General features: G+C 41.5%; 1 protein-coding gene across 1 annotated transcript in view; it reads right to left on the minus strand.

The window, feature by feature from the left end:
• The window catches only part of PLCXD3 (phosphatidylinositol specific phospholipase C X domain containing 3), a 94,190-nt gene extending 88,106 nt beyond the window's left edge, over positions 1–6,084 (minus strand). The window contains exon 1 of the mRNA XM_076362644.1: positions 5,958–6,084. Within this exon, the coding sequence (XP_076218759.1) occupies positions 5,958–6,060 (103 nt within the window). The 5' untranslated portion in view covers positions 6,061–6,084. The remainder of the gene's footprint in view (positions 1–5,957) is intronic.
• Between the last annotated feature and the right edge of the window lie 15,501 nt (positions 6,085–21,585).

Consider the following 21,585-nt stretch of genomic DNA (forward strand, 5'->3'; position numbering starts at 1 on the left):
CAGGAAACTGTATCACACAAATATTTCTGAAAGGGTTGGAAATGACACATTAGCATGTGCAGGGCCAATGAGAGACTGTTTTGTGGATAAAAGCGATGTAAAAAGAAGACCATCAATAAGGAAGAAGAAAGCTATCCTAAAAAAGTTAGGAAGGTCAGTTATGAAGATCTTCGCTCATTTTCTGAGCAGAAAATAAAGCATGAACTACTTATTTCAGTAAGTATGTTCAGTCAAGAACACTGAAATAGAGTACAGGGTGCACCGGAAAAGGAAACAGTTCTTCCAGATACTTACTTGCATGTCAAAAGCTAATGGGCAACCTGCATTATAGGTTTATTTATAAGTTTACCTGCATCATCAGCTTATGGTTCTAGGTGGAGCTAATTTTGTACAGAACTGGACCCTGGCAAGCGAAGCAGAGGTACTCTGTCGACCGCTAGTGGACAGACAAGGATGAAAGAGGTCCCAAGGGCTTCCCAATCACTCTTCACTCTAAGAACATCCAATTTATCAGCTATTCAGCTCAAAAACAGTGAAAATGTTGTGTATCTATGTAACCAACATGGAAGTATTTTTAGCCATTTTTAGGATGAAAGAATTTCCCCATGCGGCTGAGAATAAGAAGTGTCCACCCAAGAAGTAATCACTTGAACGTTTACAAGGTATTACAATGGAAGACAGGAATTTAAAAATACTTAAAACAGACCTGTTATGTTACTTCAGCAGTGCTGTCATTCACAAAATGATTAAAAGATTCCAGCTACAGCAACATACATGCTTCTCCCAAGCCTCCCTGTACCATCTCTCATCTCTTAATACATCTTTGGCACTAACACACATCCTCCCTTTTTGTAAACTAATTCTCTATGAGGTCTTTCTTTTCAAAGCACGATGATGGTGGTATAGGGGGAAATAGAAATTTCAAGTCTCAGAGCCTCTTTTTAAAGATGGGTAGCGTAAAAAAATTCCACCTGCCAACAGCTTCTTATTTAAAATGAGCCAACTTTAGCTCTGCTATGTCTAGTAATTGCTTTCTGGCTGATGGACAAAGAACTTTATAGGTCAAAATAAAAAAAAAAATCTCATCTGAGAAACAAAAGAAGCCAGTCAGGTCCTGTGCATTCCTCTTAAGGAACTACATTAAGCAAACATAGCTGCCAAGCTGGTATCACTGTGAAAATAATTTTCTCTGAGAATTGTATTGCTTACAGTAAATCCTCTAGTGACAAGAGCACATGCTGAGGCCAAAGGTTTCATCTACTCAAAGAAAGTAGAAAACTCTCCTATGAAACGAAAGCCTGAAGAGTCCCAACTCTCAAAATTACGCATTTAAGGGATATTTTGGGTCTCAAATTCATTCAGAAGATTTTATCTACACTATATGAAGGACAGACACGTCCCTAGCACACATCAGGATTGCTCACATGGCAGACCTTAGGCTAGCAACAATTTGGTGGAGGGATTAGTTACTTGGGGAGGAAAATACGTTTTTCCATCATAAATTATTCTTACAGACTTCTCAGAGGCTTGGAATATTAGCACCAGGGGAAAAAGCAACATGTATTACACATATTATTTGTATAAAAACTCAGACTGATATAAAACTAGATACATATTGTATCTAGTACAGATTGTCAATAGGAAAGTTAATTGATCAGTAAGTGGGTCAATTCATAAGGAAATGCTGCCTACTGATGTCTATTTTACTGCATTGCACATAGCTCATATCCTCAACCCGGATTAAGAAGAGGGCCCAAATTAAGAAGAGGACATTAACACAGCAGAATACATAGGCTCTCTATACCTCACCTTCTAGCCTCAACTTGGGGGCACAAAGATTTCAGTTCTATAAATGTACATTATCTACAAAAAACTATTTCTTATCCTGGTCGAAGAGGCACAGGCATCGAACAAAACTACACTTCACTACCAGAAGACACCCCCACAAACAACAACAAAAAGATAATCCACAATCCTCCACCTTTTTCTTAGCCAGACTGTTGTTAAGTTTAGCCAGGCAGACCTTTTAACATAAAAGGCAGTTTACAAACACCAAGAGACATACGCCTTGAGCTGAAATCCTAAGAATATATCCTTTCATTGTTCTAATTGTCATAGCAATAGAAGATTAAATATGCATGGTATTTTCTGGAAGCTAACAGATTATTTTATTTCCAAATAGTGTATACTATTATTTGCTACTGGTATCCTTCACTTGAGGAAAATCTGCCATTTGCAGTGCAAGAGAACACAGACATAGACAGCACAACGGAAGAAGAAAACATGATGGTATAACGCATCATCCTCATATCTGGAAGAAATCCAAAGGGAAAAGTTTCTGATTGACAAAGCTGGCACAAGTTGTATTAGAGATCTCTGCCTCATCTACTGGGTTCCTGGTCTTAGGAAAACAGAAGTACCTGGTTTGAACTGCAGAGAATGAAACGAGTGAAAGAATTTACTGGAATACTAATAAAATCGAGCACTGACTATGGAAACGTAAGTGGTGATAAATAGTATAAATTTGTGCCTGCATAAGCTTAACGACTGACTACTAAAAAAAAAAAAGATTTGTGAATGATCATGTTTTTAAACACAATATGAACATAACATGCCTTCAACAGTGCCCTGGTTTCGGCTGGAATAGAGTTAATTTTCTTCCTAGTAGCTGGCATAGTGCTGTGTTTTGGATTTAGCATGAGAATAACATGATAACACACTGATGTTTTAGTTGTCGCTAAGCAGTGTTTATACTAAGTCAAGGACTTTTCAGCTTCCCATGCTCTACCGACTGAGAAGGCTGGAGGTGCACAAGAAGCTGGGAGGGGGCACAGCCAGGACAGCTGACCCAAACTGGCCAGAGGGACATTCCATACCATGTGATGTCGTGCTCAGGATATAAGCTGGGGGGAGTTGGCCGGAGGGCAGCGATCGCTGCTCGGGGACTGGCTGGGCATCAGTCAGCGGGTGGTGAGCAGTTGCATCACTTTTTTTTTCTTTCCCTTTTTTTTTTTGTTTCGTTGTTTGTCTCTCCTTGTTTTGCTTTCCATTACAATATATTATTATTATTCTATTATTTCAAGTATTAAACTGTTCTTATCTCAACCCATGAGCTTTCTCTACTTTTGCTCTTACAATTCTCTGCCCCATCCCACTGCGGGGGGGAGCAAGGGTGAGCAAGCGGCTGTGTGGTGCTTAGTTGCTGACTGGAGTCAAACGATGACAAACAATATTGTTTAAATACAATCATGACAGAATACTATGGGTTATGTGCTTCTCTTTGCAACAGTTAAAATATTACACGCATGTCTGTGCAAAAACAACAGTGTATCATCTCAGTTCCAAACACTCCTTCTAAACAAGGAGAAATGTACTGATGATTTCTAATAAAACAACATTTTTCACCTAATATAGTGGAACATCCTCGTATTGGATAAGTGATGATACATTCATTTGGAAAATTCATTCTAACATTTTCAAGCTAATAGTTTGTTTTCTTCAACATTAACATAGGACTGTTACTCTGGCTCCAGAACTGAATTATATCCTGCTGAATTAAGGTCAAAATCAGTATTCCTACTGCGCAAGGGAAGTTTACATCCTGCTGGAAAAAATAAAAATGTGCTGTTAACTTCTTTTGGTAAGGGGGGGGGGGGGGGGAGAGCAATATAAACAAAATGCTATTTACAAGATATAGCAATAATTCTATGAATACATTAGTAATTAAATGTTAGTTTCCAAAACAGTTAAAAATTCACAAATTAAAAGTATGAAGATTTGACATAGGAGGTTTTGGATTCTGTACATTCCTTGCATTAACTACTTGAATAGCAGTTATATGTTAATAGCTATTGCGCACACACAGCGTCAATGTTCAGCTGTGGTCATATGGGAGGAAACGTCCAAATAAACATTATGAATGTCTCAAAGGTTATTTCTTCGTAAGGGATTAAACCAATCCCATGTTTTTCTTTGTACTAATATTATATATTTCCACACTGTATGTTGAATATAATAATAAATCTACTGTTAGAAGATAATATTTAAACTACAGCCCGCGTGCCAGGCTCCCTAATTGACAAATTCATATGAAATGTATTGCCCCCCTCCCCATAAGGCTCTATTTGCCAAAGCTGGCATTTTAAAAGAGAGATAGGCAGGTAAGTGAGGTTTGTTTAAATTTCCAGTAACAGAAGGGCAAATTTCAACAGTCTTAACCCTGTGCCTCTCAAGTCATAGAAGTTTTGCTGCTAATTTCACAAAAAGCAAGACTGTGCGCATGGCTGTTAAATGAACAAAATCCTTCTGCCAAGGTAAGGGGTCAATCTCTGCACTTACAGGCTGCCGAACTTGCCCACTGCTTAATGCTGTACTGGGATTAACTGGCACTTATAGCCCACAGTAGGTTATTTACTTTTTTTTTTTAATTTAAACACGTTAACAAAGTGTGAAAGCTTGTATTATTACTGCCAAAGCTCTGAAAAACGTCCACTGTGAAAAACTGTCCTATATTTTACAAAGAGGCTATAAGAAAGTAACTGAGAGATCTTGGTGAGATAGATGCACCAATAACGGCCTCGTGATGCTTCAGTCAAGGAAGCCAGTTAAAGGTGATGCATATCAAAGGCAATTTCTTGCATCTGGAAGCAAGTAGGTTTGATCATGATCTCTTCAAAACCAAGAAAGAGTCTCTAAAACAATACATTTAACCTGTAAAGGCCCAACGAATCGCAAACAGCCTCATTTCTCATCATAGCCAATATTTTGCAAGAACATTCCACAGCTTGTGGGTTAATTAAAAGTTATTAACACCAAAAGCTTTTACAGCTCCAACATGATTTGGTGTAACAGTTACAGATGCTGGATTCCCATGCCTCGGAGGGACACAATTTTATACAGGATATATTCAACCAGTAGCAAAAACCAGTGTAGCAAGTAAAATACTAGACATAGCTTGCGTAAACTGTAAGAAACTAAGAGACACATGATTTTAAAGGGCACACCTGTGTTTAAACAAAACTATAGAAAACACATTCTAGCAAATAGCTGCTGCAATTGCATTATCTTAAAAAAATATCTTTGACTAGTGTTATAAAAATTGCTGTAACACAAGCAGCTGCTACACAAAACTTGCAAGAAGTGAACATTTCTCATAAGGAGCTTGACACATTACAGCTTCAGCATCTCTGAAACCTCATTCCTGTTAGACATCTCAGAGGGAACGGGATGCTGGTAAAGAGGTTTTGCAAAATGATGTGCTCCCTCAAACCAGGAATCATCCAAATCAATTACTACTTTGGATTCTGACATGTATTCTGTGTAAGTCTACAGTTCTAGTTAATACCCTACCAAAAAAATGTACAGAGTGCAGGAAAGAAAAAGTTCATAGTCAGAGCACCATGATCTGCCATTTCTCATCTTACTTAGATTAGTGTTGGGATCAAATGTTTTCTGAAGGCGACAAGAAATGAAGTCACACAGGGGTGCAATCGGCCTACCCCCCCGACAGCCCTCCATCCTTCCCCGGCTCCCCCCGAGCTCAGACCCAACCTTGCGACACAAGTTTACGAGGAAACAGGCAATACATGGCATTTTGGTCATACATGAGGTCCAGTAAATGGACTGTTACGCCAGTAAAGCGGTATAGGAACACGCTACTTTTCCACACAAATAAGAGATCCAGCCGGTGCACTCTGCCAACCATCGCCTCAGAGTTCGTTACAGTTTGGGGCCGCAAGGACCGCGTCCTGCAGGCACCACCTCTCCACGCACCTGCCCCCCTCGCTCATATTTGAGGCAGCACACGGGAGCACGGTAAGACATCTCCAGAGGAGAGCCACAGCAGCACAGCCCGGGGCTCGCTGCCTCCTCAGCGGCATGAAGAAGTGAAACGCGCTAAACGCTCCGCTGTCCTCTCCCCGGCGCATCCCAGCCCACAGGGAGATGGGAGCACCTACCTGGGATGGCCAGGTTGGTGAGCGGGATGCGGTGGATGCTGCCGGGCAGAGCTGCCATCCAGTCGGCGAACCGCAGCTCGTTCTTCCCTTGCGACGAGGCCATGCCGCCGCCGTTCCGCTGCCGCTCTCCCGCCGCCGCCGCCGCTCTCTCCAGCCCGGCCCGGCACCGCCCGCCCGGCACCGCCCCGCGCTGCCTCCCCCCGCCCCGCCGAGACCGGGCGCTGCCCCCGGCCGCCTCCCAGCGGCGCAGGGCCGGGCCCTATGAGGCCCTTCGGGGCGGCCGCCGCCGGGCTCCCTGCCGGTGCCGCCCTGTCTCCTCTTCAGCGGCGTGTGCTGGCGGGGCCGGACGGCATCACCGGCGGCGCGGCCCGGGGTGCTCGGGAGGGCGAACCCGCCCTAAATAACACAGGCGGCTTGGGGGAGGGAGCAGGGTCAGGGCCCAGGCCCTGGGCGGGAGCCACATCTGCACCGGCCCCTGGCACCCGCTAGCGTGCACCTCTCCAGCCGGCTGGCTCAGCCACATCGCCGTCCCCCCGGGTCGGGTGGAGGCAGCAGGGCCTGCCCGAGAGCTCGGCCACGGCCATGGAGCTGCGGCCGACAAGGCATCTGCTCCTAGGAGGGCATTTAGGGGCACTGGCTGGCTTTTGTTCCCCTGCGTAGCCCCGAGACTTTGCAATAACCTCCCTGACCTTGGCGAGTGGCTGGTTGAATGCCTTCTCTGCTGGGACCTGGGCACGTCTCGCAGCTGATTCCTGCAGCAGCCTTGTCTGCCTCTGATACAAACCTCTCCTTTTGCAATGGGTTTACCTTAAAAAAACATCTCTCCTTACTTGAACACTCCTTGGAGATCTGCAATTTTTTTGGCAATAGTTTTTTATTGTCCTTTGAGGATGATCCGAAGTAGTATCTTCCATTCTCATTCCCAGCCTGCCTTTGGAGAAGCATCTTAAATGTTGGCATTAACAAAGTGTTTACATTACTGCCTCCAGATGAATGAATGAATGAACCTGATAAAGCTCTGTGAGCCATCTTGAACTCTTACGAGGCTGAACTTTTGACCTCAGCGTGACTGTTTGTTTCTTATCAAAGTTGTTGATACGTGTGTGGAAGTTCACCTGGTAGATCTGTCAAAAACAGTGCCTGGAGAGAGCCATGCCTGAGCCAGGATCAATTATCAGTTCACCCTGAATTCCTAGGAGGGTCAGCTGTGGTCCCGTAGCCTGTGTTCTCACTCAACATCTTCTGTAACAGCTGACTTTGGAAATAAAAATGCAGGCAACAACTAATAAAAACCCTCTTTTCTTTTTGTGTCCAAGTTTCCAGACAAGTATGAAGAAAAGCTCTCCCTTCAGCCAGAAAATAAAGGAACGAGTTCTTGGAAAATGAGTGAATATTTCTAAGGTATTTAAATAAAGAAAATTTTGCTGACTCACTTTTTGCAATACAAATAGCTCTTAAGGTGGGATTTGACTGGGGAAATGTGAACAGATGGTTGACCTTGGGGGAGATGTTGAATCTGAATCGAGTAGTACATGAAAAAGGGGGAGGAGTAAGCAAACAGTCACTGAGACAGGTTTAATTTTTGCAGTATTACTTCCTGTCTATTAGGATGCTAATCTGCCCCTTCCAAAATCCCTGGTATTAGTAAACATGGGGGGGAAAAAAAAAGATAAATGCACGTTTTGGATACAAAGACATAAAACCCACTAATAACCTAAAGATGGAAGATACTACTTTACATCATCTGCAAATGACAGGAAGAAATTATAGTAAAAAAACCTAAAGACTTCTAAAGAGCATTCAAGTAAGTAGTAATGAATGTTTTTATCAACATGATTGGATCAACTCAGTTTAAGTGGCAAAGTTATTAATGGATTGCACTGGTTATCTGGAAAACTGCTGCTGAACTTTTATCCACTCCACTATGTGTTCTATCTTTTCTGCGAGAAAACTGAAGTATACAGCTTTTTTAAAGGTTAAACATGTTGCTAATACTGCTGTTGATCTCTCCCAGTCTCTAAAGCTTTGGGTGTAGCTCAGAGCAAAATAAAACAAATACCTGCAAAACTCTGTCATTTTAAAATGTATTATTATGTATAATAATGCCTAAACTTTCTGCTTTACTGGAGAACTGTAAACCTCCCTCTCTGCACTGGCTAGGAACTTGTTGGCCTTTGCTTCCACAAGTAGTTACAGCTTTTGTATCTTCTTCTTTTTTTTAATGCCCAAAGTAAGGTTCTTCATAGTCTAGGTTTTCAAAACATGGATACTCTGCTTTGTAAAAAACAGTCCCCTCTAACATGACTCACACTAATCGTGTTTGAAGAGGTTTGACCTCTAACGCACTGTAACTGCTAAGAGAGCAGGCTTAAAATCTGTCACTGGGTATCTATGAACTTGTGGGAGTGCAGGCTTAAGTAATTTGGAGGGAAGTGGGATAGGAGAGGAAGCTTTTTTGGGACAGAGAGTAGGAAACGTTTCTACAGCAGCCTGAAGAAACATTTATGTGGAAGCTTTGACTTAAAAAGGTATGAGCTTTTCAGTGGTTTGAAACTTCAGCATTTGTCTATGTATCTGCTTGGGAAGAGTTTAATATAAATCAGAGCAAACTCTTCGCTTATCTTGATTGAAGAGCAGCTTACTGTGGTTTAGCTTGAACCTGCCATTTTACTAATTTTAACTGATTTATAAACAATGGCAGCCTGTAAATCAAAATCAGAGCATACATACAAACCTTTGTTCCTGTTTAAAAAGAATAAAAAAATAGAAGTCATATTTTTGGTCAAATTACTGAAATCCCTACACATAACAAGTCTGAACTGTCAAAGAAAGTGGATTCCAGGAATCAAATACTTTAAAAGCTTAAGAGAGACCAGGTACAATGAAAATGAAAGGCAATGCCAAGATACTGAAAAATACCATCTTTGCTCTTTTATTCACAGCTAGGCTGAGCTCACTGAAGGTGCCATGAAGTGAAGGAAAATTGAAATCATACTATCTGCTCATCATGTGTTGTGTTCTCTCCAGTGTGCAGCTTTAACAGCATGGACGAATAGTGACACCTCTGCTTCTACGGAACAGAAAGAGTAATTTAGCCAGTAGGAATGTCGCTTCAGCACTCAAAATTAATTTCATTGTTAAAAAAGGCTTTCCTTTTAAAGGAAATTCTTTAAAATTAGCATTTTAATGGTAAACATTCACTGTTACACTTTGTCATTTTAACAGTCAGATACTTTGCCTTTTCATATGTCCTTGGCATCTATTTTAATCGTGTGAATAACAAAGGAGTAACAGGATCTTTTCCTCTAAATTATGTTAAGTACATTCCACTCTGAAAGGTAAAAGAAAAAATGGCTTAATGGGGCATTGCCTCTCTCTAGTTTTCCTATTATATCTGATTTATTTAGAGGCTACTCTAAATCTGTTGTTAATGAATTCAAAATGAGGCTTTGAATAGAATAATTATTATTGTTTAAATATTTGACATTTTTCAGTGGATTCTGCTTCTGAGGTTTGGTCTCTTCCTCCTTCTTACTGCCCATTTCTATGAACAGAAGTTTTTCAGAACAAATCCTGGCTGCCATCCTATGTTTGCAGCTCTCATGGCTTTAAATGATGCCATCAGTCACATCTGGGCAGCAAAACCCTTCCAGTTGTCTGCAGCTGTGTTCCCAATTATCTTCTTGTTACCTGAGAATGCAGTGGATCGGTGTTATTCTCAACTTCGTTACTCCTCATGGCTAATGGGTGTAAAAAGTCATTTTTGTCTGTAAGACAAGCACATCAAACCCTAAAGAGTCAAAGGAGATTGATTGAATGAGAAGAGATCATTTTTTAAATGACCATATAGGTGAATAGAAGAGGTGACAAGTATTTTTTTTGTCATTTCATACTTCATCTGGCTACTTTGACAATCTCACCTTGCATTCATTAAGCAATCTCTATTTAGCATTATTTTTCCTGTCAAAACAGCTTACAAAATTTCTGAGTAGACAGAAGAAAAGCCTTGTAGAAACAGGGTAAATAGTCTTTTCTTCATTTTATGGGAAAGAATATATCTCTTTCTGCTTTTCAAGCAAAAGAAAATGTGGTTTATTCTGCACTCTGATTTGTTATTCTCTACTAAGAAAATCTGAGCATCCTTGCTGGTGCATATTGAATCTGAGAAGGAGCCAAGTTTGTTCTGGGCAGCTGACAAATGTCAGGATGTTAATGTTATCCCCACTCTTTGTTGTTGGGAACTACAGAGACTATGAACATGATGGCTTAATATAAAGATCCAATATATGTTTTTACTTGCATACTTTATAACCAAAGCAGAGACATTACAGTAATATACAGAGGACCCAAAGGAGTGTATGTGTCTTAATGCAAATAAAAATCAAGTCCAAAATGCACACTACATCTACTATTTGAACAGAATAAAATAATTGAAGTGTACGGCAAGACAGTTTGTTATAGTTAATGAAATTCTAGAAACTTGAAATAAAGAGGCTAAAGATGAATTATAATATTTGTATCCAGTCCTCAGGTGGAAATCAATTTCACCATAGCTACTCCTCTCTGAAGAGTATTTCTCAGGTTTCTGGAAGAAGGTTTGTTTTGTTTTTTTCTTTTCTAAGTTTGTCATGCAAAGTCATGCTGTGTCTCACCTAAGATGTTAGCTTAAAAACACAACAGTGGCTACTTTTTTACCTGGTTAAAACCAAAGAAGTTTGGTTATGTTGGCATTACTGCAAAGACTCTAATGGCATTACTGGGAGCGGCGGTGGCAGAACATGAAAAGCCCTATTTTATTGCCAGTGCTATAAGATCACAGCAAAGTATGCAACTTTGGAACAGGAAAGGATGAGAGAGAGGTTGCTTTTTATTTCTGAACAGACCTGACAATGTTTAAAAATTTTCTATAGAAGCTCGTGAACATTTTGTCATGAACAAGTGTCTCTATGACTTGAAGGCCCCACGTTTAGCTTGGTAAAGAACTTGCAGAGAAAGCTTGATTCAAGCATTTGAATTTCAGCACATCCTCAAGGTAGAAAACCGTGTTTTAACAAAAACAAGAGCTGAATGAGGTAGTTTATTGGTGGAGTTACCACAGACAATGTAGAAGCAAGCTCCAGTGCTGATTATAATCCATGTAGCCACCCAATGTACCGTTGATGTGGTCACAAAAGTCTTTATCAATATAAAATATCTACCTTTGTTTTAAAAAAAATAGAGTTGAAAGGCCCAAACCAGCCCCTCTCCTCCTAACTTTTAAGTTTTCCAGCAGCAGCAAAAAAGAATGAAAATTTTTCAAGGCAGTCAGATAGTTCCATGACTCTAGTTAGTTTTGTCAGAAAACAGCCCTTTGTGTGAATAGAAAATTTTGACCAGTCTAACTAAAATCTTCACTAAAAAGCAATATGATAATAGACAACACACTCCAGAAGAATTCAGATTGTCTGGATGCTGAGATCTTACCTTTGGCGTTGTAGCTAGCATAGACAAATTACGAATGTTCAAGGCAAGGTAAAAACTGTTAAAAATGCAAGACAGAACCAAGTCAAGAAAAAAACCTATTTTCACTGACAATATTTATTATGTTATCACATAGTGGTAAGAAAAGACAAACCCATATGCAGAAAAATCAGTGAAGGTAGCAGGAATTAAATGGATGAGACAATCAGAAGTGGATAGTGCTTGCAGGATTTTACAGTGGACCACCAGAAACAGAAGATGCAATCAGTTTGTATGTGTCAGCTGTGTAGGATGTAGTTCAGACCTACTGGGCAAGGAATTTAGCAACTGAGGGAGAAGAGGAAAATAGTATTTCTAAACAGATAGTAAAGTATTTTTTAATTTGTTAAAGTATGGAAATTAAGTGCTATAAAAAAAGACTCTCAGATTTTACAGCTGTTTCTTTACCATCAAGATATTCAGAATGACATCTTGTAATTGATCTTGGCTGTGACTGAGCAGCACATATGCACTAGTATGTAGTTCCCGTTTCTTTGCTGTAGGATTATTTTTAAAAGAGCAAACATCAGTCAAACCATTCATGTTCTGTAGTAAATGTTATTTAAAAGAGGCTAAAAGAAATGGGAACTGCATTAAATGAGAAAATAGTGAAAGCAAATAAATGTATAATGGCTGCTTAAGCAATGAATATTAAGCAGTAATAAACAAATTCTTTTTATTTCTGTGCTTGTTGGAGAATAGTCCAAAATCACTGAAGACAATGAAAATACTCCACTGAATTCAGTGGGATTTGGATCCCCTGGATGGAAGACTAGTTATCAGTTGGTTAGTAGCTAATGCATCTACTGTGCTTATATCCTAAGTCACTGGGGATGAAAAGTCTTCTCTGTTTTGAAATAGATCCATCCTTGACACAGAGTCTTTCCAACAGGAGCTGCAGAGTGTTAACAGTGGTCAGTTCCACTCTTGGCAACTGGAGTCATGTTTTGTGAAAGACGCATTTCTGCCTCCTGGATGAGGCTTTCCAAACAGGCTCTTGCTGTTTGCATGGTAATGAAGCACTCCCAAAAGATGTTGAAAATAGTCAGCAGGACTAATGAGATTTTAGCACACTACTCAAATCAGTATGCTAGCCACATTTCACAGGCTGCAGCCAGTGCCTGCTGAGGGGGATGAGAGGTAATGTTCCTTTTTAATTACACACACCCCATGATCAGTGTTAGCGATGCAGTTGTTCCAGCTTGGCATTTGCAAGTTGGGTAGTACAGGATGCCGGGCAGTGTTTCAACTCCAAAGAAAGGGTTGGTGCACCTGGCTTCTCTAGAAGAAGAGGTAGGAAGAGGTCAGCACGGACGCTAGAGAAACAGAGATGACAACTAATTGTGGGAAGTCAGCATTTCCATGGCATGCCCCATTCCACCTTGTGATATTAAGGAATGCTACGCGGTCGTTGCTCAAAGGTAATATCTGTGCAACAACATAAAACTTCTTACCTGAAACCAGGGATATTTGTTCTTCTAGCCCAAGAAAATGAAGTGAGAGAGAAAGAGGGATAGAACAAGAGAATGGAAAAAGTGGGTGGTAATGAAGAGAGGAAAAGAATCCCCCAAGGGCATGGAGAAAGTTGATATCCAAAGGTGGTGGTATCACCAAGAGGTTATAGACCACGTTCTGGGGCTTATCTCTGCCCCTGGACCTCCATCCTCTGGGGCGATGGGGTGGAGGAGCTGGTCTTGCTTTTCCTTCAGAGAGCATCTATCCCTCTGCTGTCCAGCTCCTCCCGATTCCTGTGGACTCAGCTCTGCTTCTCTCTGCTTTGAATTGCTGCCTCATCCTTGATGTACATGGCAAACGACATTATGCACCTAAGACCTTAATGGCCTGACCACACTGTACCTAATGAACCATTCCAAAAGGCTGTAAAAATTTCTAGCTAGAGCTTGGAAATCAGGCATCAGTTTGCGAAAGAATTTTCTGCCTGCAGGATTGAGCCCTAATTGCTGTGCATCACGACTTGCTACCAGAATGAAAAGCTGTTAAAAACAGTTTCGTTAAATGCAGTGCAGCTCTGGATTATAAAGATAATTAAGTTTGAAAATGTAATGATCCATATGACACCAAGCAAATAAAAGATGTGAGGAATTCCTAGTAAAAATACAATCCCCTTAAGATCAAAACTCGTTATTTTTTGCAATATAAAGTCACACATTTTAGCCGCTAGGCTGTAAAATATTTGCCTAATTCTCTTGGGGAAAAAACAGGGTTAAAAAGGCCATTAGAGACTTCTCCCACATAACCTGCAAGCACCATAAACCAACACAAAGGGCAAAAGGTGCAGTATGGCTCTGACCAGCCTCTTCCCGCTGCTCTCAAGCAGGTAGGAGAGCCTGCAAACCGCCCTACAATGCACTGCAAGTGCTGCAAACTTCCAGCAGCTCGTGCAGGTTGCAGCTTTAATACAGTGCTCCTCACAGCCTGCCAGTATTTTAGCAGTGTTTTCCCATTTTACCAATTTTTAACTATTTTTCATTGGATGCAGTAGCTTGGAAATTAAGGCCTTCATCCACTGAAACACCTACATGTGGTCATAGTCTAACAAAGAGGGTTTCAGCACCTCCTTTTTGGATTCAGGACCTTAAAGTCTGGTCGTGTTTTCCTGACATCCAGAGCCCTGTTGAAAAATACTCTTTGGCCAAATTAAAATCATCCCGTCAAAAGTTGTCTTTTGCCATCAACTAAATCAAATAGGGGGCAGGGAAGACGGATCGCGGCAGGGCAGCAGTGGGAGGGATGGGACCGTTGGGGATGAGCAGCTGGAGGGAAAGGCAGTGCTCGTGCCCTTGCCAGCGGGACCGGCGCCGGGGCTGGGAGCATGGCTGTTCATGCTTTACCCCCACAATGCCCACTGGAGATCTTTTTTATTTTTTTAAGGGGAGAAGAATGTCTCATCAAAAGTGGAGTCTAAATTCAAAGTGTCACTTGCAAATCCAAAGCGTCACTCCGATGACAAAACAAAGCCCCAGTGCTTCCCACAGCAGCGCTGGGCAGCTCCTTTCCTTGACCCATAGCCTGAACTCAGCATACCATCACTTCACCTTAATATACAGCTGATCTTTTAGTTGTTCTGCTTCTTTTCAGGTACTCGGTCTTCTCGTTACAATTTTTCAGGGCAATAGGGAAAAGCAATCCTTTACAGCAATAAATATTCCCTGGCCTTTCTGCAAACCAGCTGCTTTCAACACATGTTTTTGCAAGGGCTGAGCAGGTTAGAGCATGACTGTGATATGATATGCAGCACCTGCTCTTCCTCATGTCGGCTTCAGACCCTGTGGAGGTTGGTGGGGGCTCACACAGACAAGACAACAAAAAGCGAAAGAATTCTGCAGTAATCTGCACACAGATGTACAAACTTCACCGAAATACCCTTTCTTGTGTGTGCAAAGCAACAGATTTCCAATTTCTGCTGCTGCAGAAAGCAGAAACTTAATCCAGCCAGTGCGCATGCTGTTTTCTTTCACCTAAGGAGAGATCCAGAGTGTTTTCCTCGTCGTAATTACAGCTTTGTGAAGCCCACATACCCGAGGATGAAGCTAAACTAGCCTCAGGAGGAGGCTGTTGGGAGTGGTGCTGGGAATGTCGGTGTCAGCGGGCTGTGGTGCAGAGAAAGCTCCTCGGGCGCTGGGGCTGACAGGGAGCCTGGTCTGGAGAGCCAGGGGATGGCTGGGTTGTGTCCACAGCTACACTCAGGGCAGTCCCCAGCGCCAGCAAAGGCACCGTGAAATGAAGGAGGCGCAGATAGACTTGGAGAAGAGGAAGAAGCTGGAGAGAAAAAAAGCCCAGTGTTTGGTTTCATTGCTCTCTGGACAAATGGAAAGACCTTTCGGAGCAGAGCACAGTGGCAGAACATAACAAAGTATTTATGTAGGCCTAATTAGTGTAATTTTAAGTGCTAGGTTCAATTTGAAGATTTTTAAGTAGCTTTTTGTTTTAACAAGATTCTTTCTGGGTTGAAGTGTGGTGAGGTGCGGTCCTATGTAAATCAACAGATTTATGCAAGTGTACATATGTAAGCATATCAAAATCAGACAATACATATTTATGAATGGAAGAAAATGTACATTGATTCAGGGCATAAGTATTTTGTTGAAAATCTCTGTGTGGAAACAGTACAGCATATTCAGCAGCAGCTAAATTGTAAAGATAGACTGAAAATGTCTCCTGACTATTACATTAAGCATATGCCATCTGAGAAACAGGAGCGTTGATGTGTTATTCCACTGGCCATATGAAGTGAAAAAGCCAGCAAAACTTGGTCCCATTTTTAGAATTTCATTTTTGGAACAATTTTCCACTGCTGAAAGGGAAGTGGCAGCGGGAGGTTTGTGAATGGTCTGGATGATAAACAACTTGAATCATGCACAGGCTGAGGAGACACAGTGGGTAAAATCCTCGCCCCTTTGAAGTTGCTGGGATGCTCAGCGCCAAACGCGAGGGAGCCAGCCTTCACGAGCGCTGTTTTGGCTTTCCCTGGCATGTTGCAAGAGCTTTGCGAGTCACACTGTTGGCTAAACAGCCAGAGCGTTGTGGAAGGAGGAGGAAAAGCAGGAGCTACTTCTTCCATTGCAAATGAGAGTCAGAAATACACACTGATGTCCTGCATCGTTCTTCTTCCCCGGAAATGAACTTGGGATCCCAGGTTGAAAATTTTCTTGACCTGTGTGGAGACAGATGTCCATAATCCCCCAAACAAAGGCATCCCAGAGGTCAAATGAGGTACTCTGAAATCCTACTGCCTCCAGGAAGAGCAAAGCCGTTTTGAGAAACGTGCTTCATGCATGCACACTTGAAGTTGGAAGTCCAGCTGGAGCATGGTTCATCACACGCACTAGAGCGACTTCAACACTCTGAGAGAAGAAAATCTATTAGTCACCACCCCAACTCTCTTCTCCAATAATTCTCACTATAAAATATTCTTTTTATTGGGAGAAGCCGTTTGAGCAACTTTCAGTTAGAGAAGTTCAGCTGAGATTGGTTTGAAGTGCCACCTTCTTTCTGTGGCACGGAGAGGAGCTCTAGGACAATGAAGAAGCATAATTAAGGAAAATATGAGAGCAAAGGATTTCAGAAGCTCTGTGTGTGCCAGCAGTGGATAAATGGTTTGCCGACCAAGGAATAATACCTTTGGAAAAAAAAAAATCCTCACAAAAGTACATTGGTATAATCTGAACGTCCTCTACTGTGCACCCAGTCCTTGAAAAAAGGAAGTATTTCTAGATATAGGAGGAACTCCTGGCATTTCATGCACACACATAAAGAAAATATTTTAAAATATAAGTATGAAAAGGCAATGAATCTCTCTGCTAAAACTGCCTGTGTCTGTGAGAGATAAGAGGGCAGGAGAAAGAAGAACAGTAATTTCTTTTAAATTTTTCTTGTAATCCACTTACAGCACAGCACCTGCAAAACACCTTGCAATCGTTAGGCAGACGCTCTGGCAGCACTACGTACTACCCTGACGCTCACCGTTTCCTCACTTTTCTCTCTCCTTGCAATTCGCTTTCTTTACTATAGTAGTAAATTTTTCAGCTCAGGTGTTGTTCACAGTGACATGCTAATAGGGACCTCTACTCACTAATGCAATACAAATTAATAACCTGAAGGAATAATTAGCATACTAGTATTCAGGTGGTTAAACGTGCATGTGAAATCCTGGGTGGGTTTTTGCTTTGGCATTTCTACAGCTCGCCTCAGTGGCTCCCACAGCTCCAAAGTCCCCCATGGTGGGGAAAGCTACAGGACCCACCACCTACCTGACCCTCCACCAGCCATCACCAGGACCAGCCATTCATGCCATCAGCCTTGCCCTGCATCAGAGTGGAGGAATTACTGGGAAAGATTTGTATTGTTTGACATTTTTGTTTTGCCTAAAGAAAGGTATTCTGGTCAAGCCTACAAAGCCCAGCTCTGTTTCCTTGAATTTTGAAGGCAAAACTTCTCAGGAGGATAAATGATGGGCATTTAAGCTGGGGTCTTTAAAAGATTCATAAGAGGGAATAAATGTTGTTGCTTGTGCTTTGTCTGATAAAGCTTGGGAAGTTTAAGACACCTCAAAAGTTATGAGGAATGCTTACGAACAGGGATAGGTTCTTCCTTTATTGGTTGTATAAATCAAAATAAATAAATGAGACATAAAGAAATAATTATGAGAGCTGCAAATCAGTGCCAGTACTGGTAACAGACTCTAAATGTTTAGGTACCTCTAAACCTCTTAATACCTCTCAAGAGTAAGATTTCCAAGGACGTGTTTCCCTGTAGTGATGAACTTTGTTTCCAACACTATGCAACACAGATTCGGTGTGCTCTGCTGATTAGAGACTTACATGGGTTTTGCAAAGGCTAAAAGATGAGAAAGTTAGTCTTATTTGAAAAAGGGCAAAATAACATACGCTGCACATTGTGAAGTCGTGTTTACAAAAAGGGAGCTATTTGCATGCTGCTTTCACCAAGGGGAGAGAATAATTCAGAGCAGAGGATGCCCGACTCCTTCCCACTGCTCTGAGGGACCAGCAGCAGCAATAGGTCCATCCGACCAGCCTTCGCGCTCGCGCCACCTCCCAGTTTCCTCTTGGGAAAGAAGCCTAAGGGAAAGCTGGGAGACACTGAGAAATGTGTTCACAGAGTCTCTGTTGTTCCCCAAGTATATTTTCTTAGGTAACTCTTTAATGAGTATTTTGTCAAGGACAACTGAAGTATCTGTCTGTGATTCTTCATTAGTTTGACAAAGTCATTTCTTTAATGGTCTTCCTGAAGGAAAAAGTAGCTCCTCAAATCCAATTTTCACTTTTACAGTCAAGCTTTTGGTAGCAAAAATTTCTTTTTTTTTTTTTCCTTTGAAAAAGAAAACATAAACATTAGGGTGAGCAGCAGGCACTGCTCTGCAAGTTTAAAAACCCTCCAAAAAGTTTATTGAGTTTTTATGCCCCAAATCCAGATTGTGTCTAATTATTCTCCTCCATCACATAATGTGTTCGAATCCTGTGCTTCCAGTAATCACCTACAGAAGAAAGAAAATTCAGTATTTGTTCCCCAGGAAAGCTGCTACAAATGTGCATTATGTAGTTTCCTTTTCACTTTTGTTAAATTAAAGCAATATTTTAAATATCCTGTATACGAATTTTGTTTGCCTCTCTTATTACAAGGCCTGAAGGAAAAGCAGAAGACAGTCTTATTTCCTTAGCAACAGTCAGGTGTGATTTATGCCACTGTGCATCCCTGCAGCTGTCTCCAAGCAACAAACCAAACTGCAATGCCAACTCTTGTACGCACAATATACGGAGGGGGCTGAGGGAAAACTCTGGAGCCCAAATACCTATCCCTGGCATCAAACAGGAGGCAAAACTGAACAAATATGGGATTGTCATAGAAATGGAAATCAATCAAATAATCTAAGCATCTCAGTTCAGCTTGCCAAATGCTCAGTATGTAAAGAATAATCTATTTTAAATCAGTCAGCGCTTAGGTGACAGCTGTAGATGTGTGTTAATACTTTATCAAGGCTTTGCCTTAGCTTATGAAAGTGGTACCACTGCGTCTGCTGTCCCTGAGCTGGCTCAGCAGAAGGTCTCATGGAAAACAGAGTAATTGTGTAGCAAAAAAATATTTTCAGTAATAATTCACTGTTAAAGTACTTGCCAAAATTTGCCAAACTTGATTTGCCATTTCAAAGCTGTTTCCTCTTTGAGGTAGAGAGACTTGCATCTACGATTGTATCGTGTTGGCAAACACTGTGTTTCTAAATAACAACTGTAAAGCTAGTGAGGCTTGCCAAATGCAATCATGACAGATAGCACTATTTTCCTGAAAAAAATTACTGTTTTAGTTAAGGTGAAATTTACTTTGGAAGCTGAGGTTTTGCGAGCGAAAGCCGCTGTTTATGCACCATTCTCCCTGAGCCAATGTTTTTTAGGTGCTTTTCAGGTGCAGAGCTAACACCTGTAAGTTACAAAAAGCAAGCAAGCAAGCACTCCCTCATGTCAACATTTCATTCCCATCCCTAGTTTACTCTTACTGGAAATCCATAAAGCCTCTGAAATACCAGTGTTCATTCCACTGCTGAAAATGCAGTGGTTTGTGTAGGAAGTGCCAGAGACTGTAACACTGAAATCAAGGAAGACCTGCTGACCAACAGGTGAGGATGGAGCATGGGAATGCTGGGATCTCACCAAGGGTCACCACTCACTGGTGCTGGAACCAGTGCATCCGTGTTTCACATCCCTGAGCACATGCTGCCCATGCCAGGCCTGATGCAGGGGCGGAGCGGGCAGAGACCATCGCCTTTCCCTGGCCCTTCCCTGCCACGTCAGCATCAGGATGAACTTCAGCCCTGTGAAGAGGGTTTTCTTTTGGTGCTTTGCGAGATGGAAAACACCCCCAGGCCAGCGCCTCCCACCCGCGTAGCTTGGGTGCAACATCAGCATCTACAGCCTGGAGATATCAGTAAGCAGAGGGGAAAGACTTAGTAAAGACCACTAGACCATCCCTCATTTTTAGGGATCAGCTCTGAAATTGCAGTGACGATGTCGGTGCGTGAAGGTCTCCGGAGAGCCGGGTGGCTGGGGTCAGGTTTGTATTACTACTCCTGGCAGCACCAGTCAGGGTTTATCCCAGCCCGCTTCACCACAGTTCCTGCCTTTCCCAGGCAGGAATTCATGTACCATCATCCTTTAAGCTTTCAACTTTTCACTTCTTGGAGTGCTGCCTAAGCGGTTGTACGCTGAAGCCAGCCTGCCTAATTTCCGTACATTAGGCAATAGCCACCTTGCCTTGTACCTGCAAAAGCTTCTAGATCGCTTGGGGTTTTTTTCACTTGCATAGGTTTGTGCTAAATGGTTTCCTCCTCTTTTCCTCTTTTTTTTTTTTGGCTTTTATTTGGGCCTCATCCTTTCAGAAAAGTAACAGTAGAGTCTTACTGCAGAGCATTTCCTACTTATTAGGCCATCCACCTTTACCTCATATTTTTGTCGGGATCTTAAAAGTTATCTTTCTGTTGACCTTCTCTAGGAAAGCTCTCACTTAAAACTCTTTATGATAATCTACCAAAATTCTCATCAGCTGGCAGCTGTTCCTTAATTTAAAAAGAGCATAAAACTGTAAAGCATAATGTTGCAAATTTTTTTTGTATGACATTTTGTCCTGAAGTGGTAAATGCTTGCAGTAGTATAAGCCTGGATTTATGCCAAATATTGGATCAAAAAACTTTAGGATTTGTTACCTGACTGCAGATACACACTCCGGTTGACACTGCTTCCATAGATCAGGTCTCACTGCAATTTTGAGTATTTAAAAAGAAATACAGTTTATCTTTGAGAGCTAACGCAGTACCAAAATCAGACTTGTTCTCCGATTCCCCTTTTTTAACACAGCATAATCAAACACATATTTTTACATCAAACAGCAGCTTCTCAGAGGTTCAAGAAATGCTAGCTGGCCCTGTCACTACAAAATAGTTAAACATGTGTCTAATTTCTTTTATGTGTTACAAAAGAACTTTAATCATGTGAACAGTATCACCAAATCTGTGGGACTAATTGCATGCCTGGTGCTATCAACAAGCTCAAATATCTTTTTCTTTAATTTGGGATTCAAATTCTGATTCAGTTTTATGGCATGCAGCTGTCTTCTGCTCTCTGCAGAGAGACACGCTGCTTCCCCCTGTGAAGTGGCACAAGGTGCTAAAATCAAGAAGCTGATCCTCTTTAAAACACAAGGAAAGGCTGTCTGGGTCCTTCTCATCTGGGCGGCCAAAGGGTCTTTAGGTCCTTCTAAAAAAGTGAAAAACCCGAATGTCCCTCTTGTGTATGTAAATACATGGATGTGACTAAGGTTTTTCTGGTATAAAACGTCTGCAAAAGGAGAACCAGACCTGTGGAAAATACAAACCCGTTTCAGTTGTTTTAATGCTCACCTGCTTATTATTTGTATATGTATTTTTACAAGTTTGTATATACTTTTAATATGAAGTTTGAAGGGATCACAATGGAAATAAACCTCTGTATTTTATGCTTTTTTTTTTTCTTCTTTTTCTTTGACTTCCATTGAACTGTGTTGCAGATTTGCAGATTTCTCTCAATGACATACATGTTCTTTCTTGAACATTTTTCTCCGGCCT

This window comes from Aptenodytes patagonicus, chromosome Z (assembly GCF_965638725.1).
Source record: "Aptenodytes patagonicus chromosome Z, bAptPat1.pri.cur, whole genome shotgun sequence".
NCBI classification, from domain to species: Eukaryota; Metazoa; Chordata; class Aves; order Sphenisciformes; family Spheniscidae; genus Aptenodytes; species Aptenodytes patagonicus.